This window comes from Nestor notabilis, unplaced genomic scaffold (genome assembly GCF_000696875.1).
Source record: "Nestor notabilis isolate BGI_N333 unplaced genomic scaffold, ASM69687v1 scaffold8543, whole genome shotgun sequence".
NCBI classification, from domain to species: Eukaryota; Metazoa; Chordata; class Aves; order Psittaciformes; family Psittacidae; genus Nestor; species Nestor notabilis.
Window position 1 is genome coordinate 19,884 of NW_009922384.1, and position 8,706 is coordinate 28,589.

The 8,706-nt window shown below is 38.2% G+C and overlaps 1 protein-coding gene across 1 annotated transcript; it reads right to left on the reverse strand.

Annotated features, from left to right (window-relative positions):
- Positions 1 to 1,728: 1,728 nt before the first annotated feature.
- On the reverse strand, positions 1,729 to 7,987 carry LOC104403447. The gene is made up of 4 exons (XM_010011586.1): positions 7,928 to 7,987; positions 6,797 to 6,868; positions 3,872 to 4,024; positions 1,729 to 2,221 (listed from the first exon to the last, which is right to left on the reverse strand). Exons 1-4 carry the CDS (start codon positions 7,977 to 7,979, stop codon positions 2,085 to 2,087), a joined length of 414 nt encoding a protein of 137 aa, XP_010009888.1. The 5' UTR covers positions 7,980 to 7,987; the 3' UTR covers positions 1,729 to 2,084.
- Between the last annotated feature and the right edge of the window lie 719 nt (positions 7,988 to 8,706).

Here is an 8,706-nt window from a genome sequence, read left to right on the forward strand (position 1 = left end):
TGCTTACTTGCATAGCAGTTCAGTTAGATAAACCTGGTCCCAAAGAGCTCTAAGTCCAGGGCATTCCTGTTGTACTGAATATGTGTTTACAAAGCAGATAACCACTGTTCATTTGTCAAATCAAAAAAATCTTTTAAACTCAGAACATCACAAGAAGTATTTCTTTTCCCTTCAGAAATATGCTAGGCTGATAAACAGAAAACCACATCTTGTCACAGGACAGATAACAATGGCAATTATCAACTCTGGAAAACATTTTTATTTCTTTGAGAGATTTCTGGTATTTTACATTACTACTGAGGTTACATTCAAATAAATTTCTAGGTTAAATTCTGCCTCAAAAACAAGCAGCCACCTCTCATTCTAAGTGTTTTACTGAAACCCTCACTGGCACAAAACTCACCTATATAAATTACAATGCATATCTCAAAACCAAAATTGGGCTGTGGCATTGTATCTTAAGAGGACACAGTCAAAAAGTCATAATACCCAAGATACCCCATAGCTTCCAGAAGCCAAAGCTGATATGTTATCACAGGCCAAAATTTTGTTTTCTTCATAAGTACACTGCCTTGTTATTCTAGTGCCTCTGCCATAACATTTATTTTAAATAACATCTTGTATCAGGACAAGTACATAGAACACAAGAAATACAGAGACAATGCAACAAAAAGCTAAGTCAGGTTTTACTCATACAATTTCACTGTACAAAAGCAAGATGTCACAGACTTGTGGATAAATCTATATTACAGCATAACATCCTGCTGTGCCTCAGTTTTGTAGCATCTCTGAAAATACCATCCTCTTGCACAGAACTGGTATTATGTTATTTAGGGACAGCAGAGAATTATTCAATAGAAGCTTTAGATTCATAGAATCATAGAATAATAGAATGGTTTGGGTTGGAAAGGACCTTAAGATCATCCAGTTCCAACCCCCTGCCATGAGCAGAGACACCACACACTAAACTGTGTCGCCCAAGGCTCTGTCCAATCTGGCCTTGAGCACCGCCAGGGTTGGAGCATTCACAACTTCCTTGGGCAAGGTGGATGATTTGCTTTTGATGATGGTTTACATTAGAGACAGTTTTGGAGGTACAAATAAACGTCTCTGTTTTCCAATGTGAATGTTTCTTTTGAGTACCTTCATTTTGAGACATTCTGTGTGAGAAACATGAGACCTGAATTTCAAAGTGATACACATGTTCAACTCCAGGAAAATTGCCTAGAATTATAGGTACCCAGCAACTATGAAGTCAAAGCCTATGTTTTGACACAGTATTTTTAAGAACAGAAGCACACAAAATGTCCCTTCATATTACTTTGGTTTATAAACATAATTAAATTAAATAACTTGTTTGTGTATGCTATTGTCTGTATGCATACACATATGAATCCCTGACTCAGCAGCTTTTAAATGTGAGCAATTTTAGCCAATGCTGCAGAACTCTTGGTGAGGTATAAAACTGAATTACCCATAGGTAAAGTTAAGCATGTCCATAAATAATCATATAAATTGAACGAAACTGTGCCTGCAAAAAATCAGGCACTGAATTTTCTTGCTTTTGTAAGAGTCTATTAATATATTAACAGAGGTTTTACACATTTTATACACCCAGATATATACATATATTTTATCAGTAATGTGTGCTTACATACATACATATGCACACATGAAAACATATGTGTACACTTATCACACACACACTCACATTCCCTTATCTGCACGCATTCAAGTTCTTTAGTTTTAAAGAAAATGCCACCATTTAATGAACACTGGATTTGGTTCCAGGTTCTCCAGGATTTAAAGTTATAGAAAAAGGTAATTTACATCTGTCATTGCATATGAGAAAAAAAACCAACCCACAAATCTGGACTTTACAACCAAATTTAAATAAAAAGACCACACACCCGCTTCATGCTACCAGCTTTCCAATTAGGAATCAAGATATTGGAATGAATCTGGTATAAATGCGATGAGCAATGGCAGCATTTTGTACAAGTATTTTTTACAATAAATGTGAACCTTTTGGAAGATAAATTAGTACCAATTTAGGATGAGCAAAAAGTCCTTTCCTAGACAGGTCACTGCTGAGCCCCTTTCTTCTTCTGTTCTAGCTCCTGCAAGCGTTCCTCCCGGCACTGAGCATGCTGTGTTCCCACTTTGTGGGCTGTCTCGGTGGCTGCAATGTCAATCTGTGCATATCGGGATGATCCACTCCCTGAAATACCCAATGAAAACCTGTAAAACATGATACCCCTCACATATTCCTGGGTAGAATTGACCCAGGGGTAAGCTATTGAGACAATTATTCCTCAGATTTCCTAGATCGTCTTGGTCTGGTCTTAAGGCAAGTTTTATAAAGGAAATAAGATGATAACCAAAACTAAAAACAACCCCAAACTCAAAATATTTGTTATCTGCATAGTTCAGCTGTCTGGTTTTCTTCAAATAAGCAAATGAACCACTTGTATTTCTGCCCCAGGTTTGAATCTCCACCCCAACTCCTTCCAGTAGAGACCAAAATTTAAGTCAACTCTCTCACTTCTAGGAGGCTTCATCAGCAGGCTACTAGTCCAGTGAATGAACTCCTAGTATTAGAAAAGAAAACGCTTTTGGTAGGGCAGTGGACAAGGATTCTTCTTTGTCTGGATCAGGCAGTCTGTGAATGTTTACCAGAACAACCATCTTCAACCTCAGACAGAATGACAATTTAGTTCAATAACTGGCAATAAGGGAGATAAAAGCTGCTTAGTCTGTTCAGGAGTAAAAGAGTTTCGTATAGGCTCAGACATACAACTCCAGAAGCTGGAAAAACTTTAGTATGAAAAAAATAAAGTATCTATGGTCATTAAAGGCATCTTCAAAGTTGAGCTTAAGAGAGTAGTTGTCATTTAGGAAAGTTTATGTCAGTTTATGGAATTTATCTCTTCATCCTTAATGCCTTGGTACACTGTCTTTAAAACAAAGATAAAACATCACTTTTACATCTCAACGGAATGTTATACAGAGAACTACACTAAATTCTGGGAAAAGCTTAGAATAACTTAACTAAAGCCATGTAAACACACAAAAAAATAAATAGAAAAGTGCTGCATTTAAAAGCTAATAAATTTGCTGAAGTTACAAGTATAAAAATTGAAATCTCAGTAACTGAAAACTATACATAGAAAACTCATCAATACCAAAGGTGAGCAAGTAAATGCCAGATCCTGACTGGGGGCTTTCTGGAAGGACTAATGCATCTCTAAATGACAACACATGGTAGCTGTACTGAATGTTTGTGTGCTAATTGTCCAAGTTAAGAATTAGAACTAAAATACCTAGATACAAACAAATTAATAAAAAACAATAAAAAAACTATTGGGGCTGGCTGCTCCTCTGTAGCACTTTTGCACATCCTCACGGAGAGCAGATAGAAGAACACTGTGTTCTATTCTTAAGCTTTTGCTGCATGGCTCCAGAGGCAGTATCTTCAGGAGCAAGCCCTGTACACCTACACCCACAGCCCTGTTTCTGAAGCCAATCAAGAAAAAAAATAAGTGTAGTTCTAATATGTGCAATGAAAATCTTGAGAACACGAAGCAAATTACTGTCTGTCAAACTGCACAGACACAGAAATGTTCACTTCAGAAGGAGTGCATATACAATGCATCTGTCAGAGGGATACATCGTCTTATAGAACCTCATAACTTAAAAAACTTTTCCAAAAGAGTTGGCAATTACAAGAACTGCCTCACAAACGTACCAGGGTTCAACTCCGCTGTTAGCAAGAGCCTGTGCGTAGATGAGAAATTCAGATTCCCCATACCCTATACATTCTGCATTACTGATTCCTTTGCTGTTTATATAGTATTATAGACTTCCTTACCTCTTATGCTTGTGCTATGTTCTTGAAGCTCCAGTTCCATGTAATGAAGCTGTTTTTTGGAAGTAGGGCTGACAGGAATATTAACATAGGTGGCTGCCTCGCTGTGAGGTCGATCTGATGTAGGGACGTCAGCTGAATAACCTACCGCCCCTTCTAAAATAAGTAACATGTTACTATAGACATAGTTTTCAATGACCAATGATCCATTTAATAAAAACACACTCTTCCACCAGATGTTCTGAAAGCAATCATTCAGCAGCAACAACTCAGCTTGCCAAACAGTACATTCCTCAGTCAGAGATGGGACACGTAGAAGACTAAGGTTTCTACAGAAAAGATCCTGAGAGACTGGTCAAGTCAGGATCTATGCAGAAGACCACAGACCACAGCCAGTGATCTCATTATGTTGTGACAGAAAGCAAACACTACAGAAGCAGTGTATGCAAACACTACCTCCCAAGGCTTTCAACTTTAACTCAGGTTAGTAAAGCCTTATATGAAGCAATCTCTTCTGGAAGGATGTGACCTTATCATCTATATGTGACCTATATCATCTGCAAGAGAGCAACCAAAATCAGAAGTTCAGAAAGTATGCCCTGAAAACAGGGACTGAAGAACTGTTTCAAGGAAGGGAAAGGCAAGCTTGAGGAGACAACATTGACAGATCCCCTGTACTGAGCTGAAAAAGGTAGGAATGATGTCAAGTGGAGACAGACCAAGTAATAAAAGACTTTAATTGCATGAAAAAGGTAGATTAGACTGTGGGAAAACCTTTCTAGCGATACAGATCATTAGAACACTAGAGGAAATCCCACAGAGGCTGAAGTATTTCTAGAAATTTCAAAACAGAAATAGATTAACTTCTACCAGGAAACAGGTCTCTATGAAGTGATTCTGACTTAAATGCAACTTTTTTGTCTACTGGATGAATTCTCAAGACCTCTTCTAGCCCTTCTTTCAATCATTCTAATCTCATCAGAAGTGAAGCTAAGAGAGAAGGTAGAAGGTTAATGCTCCATTCACTGGCCAACCAGGCATTCCAGCTTTCAATCCCTTCCTGGTATCAGACACTCACATGCAGTTTTTCAATCCATGAATACCAAGGGACTTCCCAGAATTCCCTGGACTACAGGAGACCTAAATACAAACCTGTGTTTCTTCTGGGCTTGGGCAAGGTTTTGAGTTGCAGTCTCATTGTCCTGCTCAGCAGGCTCTTAATCACCTGCCTGTCCAGTCCAATTGGAGTTCTTAACCTTAAACCACTTTCTGCTGTTAAGTATATTTGAGGCAGAGGAGTGCAGAGGAAAAACGGTATCAGTTTCAGCACAGCAAAGAATGTTTTCTTATATCCAGCCAACAGCAGATGTGAATAACCATTAAAGGGAACTTTTAATTTTTCTTGGACTGTATTATAAATAGCAGAGATAGCTCGTACAAGATTGGGCAACAGGAAGAGTTGTCAGACACTACAGCTGTTTCCAGGATAATGGAATCTCTCCAGACTTAAGCTATTGAAATCAAAGGAGTCTATTATGCAGCCCAAAATTTTAAAAGCATAGAAAGTTGGCAAATATCCTGACAGATTTTTGTAATGAAAACATAGGAATATCCATGAAGTAACCAATCATTTTTCTGACAGTCAGACTTCAAGTTGTTGTTCCAAAGCCAGATGTTAAGAACAAAATGAAAAGGGGGGAAAAAAAAAGGGGGAGGGGGAAGACAATACAGAAGAAATTTCTGTATTGTCATCAAATATAATTCTCAGAAAATGTTCTCAATTATTCTATCTAATGTATTTCAAAGGAATTTGGCCTGACCGTGCCAAAAGAGATTCAGCAGAACCACAGGATTGAAAACCTGCATCCCAAATAGTTAAAGTTGTAAGCAAATGAGAATCTTAAGGACAGATACAGAGTCATGAGCAGTCATGAAGGAAAAGATAATTTTTGAAGTCTTTCTATATGCTGTGACGTAGCAGGAGTTAAGTGAAATGTCCTCAATGCTAGCTAGCATGAAAGCTAGCAAATTTGTCTATAGAGTTAAATAGTTGAAAGGTTTCAGGATGTCATACCTGATGCAGACAAGCCAAGTGATTTTCCTGAGAACTAAAAAACCACACATGGAGAATAAAAAACAAACCAAAGACCACTGCACAAAAAAAAAACAACCAAAAAAAAAAACCAACAAAACAAAAAAACCCACCAAAACACATTAGACACAAGAAAACTGGCTTATATTTGTTTGAAGGTAAAGGTTTATTTGAAAAGCACAAGACAGTCAAAAGCTCCTGCTAAGAAATCAAGGCACGCAGAGAGCCATGGACAAAGACAGTGCTTTTGGCACTGTTCTGGGTGGACAGAGGTAGAAGATGCTTACAAGAGGGATCAGAGGACCAGTATGTGAGATCATTATGGATGAAGAATTTGAGAGAAAACCAGGCCAAAACAGAATGTTTATAACGTTCTGAAAGAATTGGTAGAATATCACAATTGCTTAAAAAGAAGGGGGAAAAGGTAGGAAGACAAAAAGATAAGTAACAGGAGAAGAGTAAAAAAAGAAAACGCAGTGGCACTGAGAGGGAAAAGATAGTATAATATGGGAGGGAAGAAGTAAATTAATTTTGAAACTGGTGCTTTAGCCTTTCTTTCAGCAACTGTTTGTTATTCATATTTTCTACCCTTTGCAGATACCATTCTCAGAAATGTGCAATAAATAACGCAGAAAGAAAGCCAATGCCGTAACACAGTCCCGAGATTAGTATGCGTGTGTGTGCCTGCGTGAGCACGCCTGTAAAGCTGACATATTCAAAGGGCAACACTTCAAAAATAAACATTCAGAAAAGATCACAACAAAAAAGGGAAAGGAAAAAGCAACAGGAGATACTAGTGTCCCCTGATGCAACTGGCTGCAAAGTTCTGTACTCACCAGGTTCCTCAAGGCTAGTAGGAGTTCCAGGTTCTGAAGTAAGTGTTAGCATCTCATAGCCGCCTTTAGGACCTAGAATACAGGAACACTCTCAATCGTTTTGGATTTAGGAACTTGCAAGATATAAATAAGCATATGATTTTCTAGTTTTGACTTGTAATCTTCTAATCTGAATAATCTTGGAAAGAATGAACAGTGGCTAGTGTTGACTTTTCTGTAGTGGTGATGTCAGCATTTCATAATGAGTACAACACAAGGAAATAAACATTAGGACATTTTTACAGGTATTCACACTGAAGGCCACTGAAGTCAACAGTGTGTTTTGCTGTACATCAATTTGGGAGCAAAGCTGTCTTAAATGTGTGAATCAGGGAGAAGTGAGTGGGTGATCTCAGGAGCATCTGGAAGACTCTTGTTAAAATTCCACCTCCAGCATGATGGATAACTTCTTGATTTCTGACAAAGTTCTGTAGAAAATGGTTAAACTAGCCCTTCCAAAGGTAACTTTGCTTTCCAAGTGCAAATAAGCACTTTGCAAGAGGCCAGGTTGCACAACACCATCAGTCCTTCCAGAGCACTAAGCTGAAAAAAGATGTCCATGGTCCTCTCAAGATCTCAGTCTCCACCCAAGTTCAAACAAGGCAAGCAAAAATGCTACATCTATGGAACGAACATATTTGGATTAATTTTTAATTATAAGCACTCGTAAATTTATCTGCTGGTGTTGGGTTTTTCTCCACTGTCACAAAGAAGTATCTTTAAATGTGGTGGGTTTTTTTTCCCACCATGTCATTGCTAGGGTACAGGATTTTTCATGGCCTGAGGTGAGATTTTTCTGGTGGGTGTCCTTTGTTAAAGTGCTGGCAGCATTTAACTGCTGTGAATAAGATTACTGCCTATGCTCTGACACTTATCTCATCTGTCACTGCCTCTTCTAAACTTATCCCATCTGTCAATGCCTTTCTAACAAAAACCCTGCAAAGCAAAAAACCCAAAGAAATATGCAAGTCTTACAATAGGGAATCAAGTCACACGTTACACCTTTAACATTTTCTGAAGTTTAAAATAATTTAAGTTTAATTTAGCTTAAATTTACATGCATACACATACTTCATAACCACTCATAGTTACCAGCTTGGAGACTGTGCCCTCTATGCACTTTCAAAGACCCAGAAGATGCCATGACAGAAGCACCACCTGTTTTCAGAGAGAGATATTCACATTAAATCTAAATACCTGATGCTATTATTAGGTATCTGCTGCACATCATCATTTTTAGCAGGTGTTTCTGAAACATCAAGAAAAATTTCAGTAAGATCTACGAGTCATTTGTCTTCCTTTCCAACCCTAACTATTCTATGATTCACTTAAGCAATTATTTTTCCTAAATTCTTTATCCTGAGATTGTGACATTATAATCTGATTTTGTTGTTTTCTTTCTTTAGAAAGAAACGATACCATCCATAAAACTTCAGGATATTGGCTTCCCTGGTTTTGGTGAGTACTACTCTACTCACAGAGGTAGTTGTCTTCAACTGAGAAGTAAAACAGCAATGAAAGCTGGGTAGGGAGTTGCCCTTCCAATCCATAGCATAGCTTTGGCAGCTACAGAGTTTAAAAAGTTCATTAAAATCTTGTCACACTGGATTCAAAAAACTAATAAAGTTAATGGGAAGGACTATATCACACTTCAGCAGTCCACTCTCCAGTTTTAGACCTGCATGAACTGGGGCAGGGTGAAGGGTAGGCAAAGGATCTTGCTTCCATGGGGCTTGACTTCAGGTCATAACTGGTTCTTGAGAAATACCATTCCAAGTGTTACAGCCAGAAAAGCTTTACAGAGGGCATGTCGGTCTCCTTTGAGATGGCACAGTAAGTCTCCTTTCCCCAGCCCTATTCAGATCAGCAGG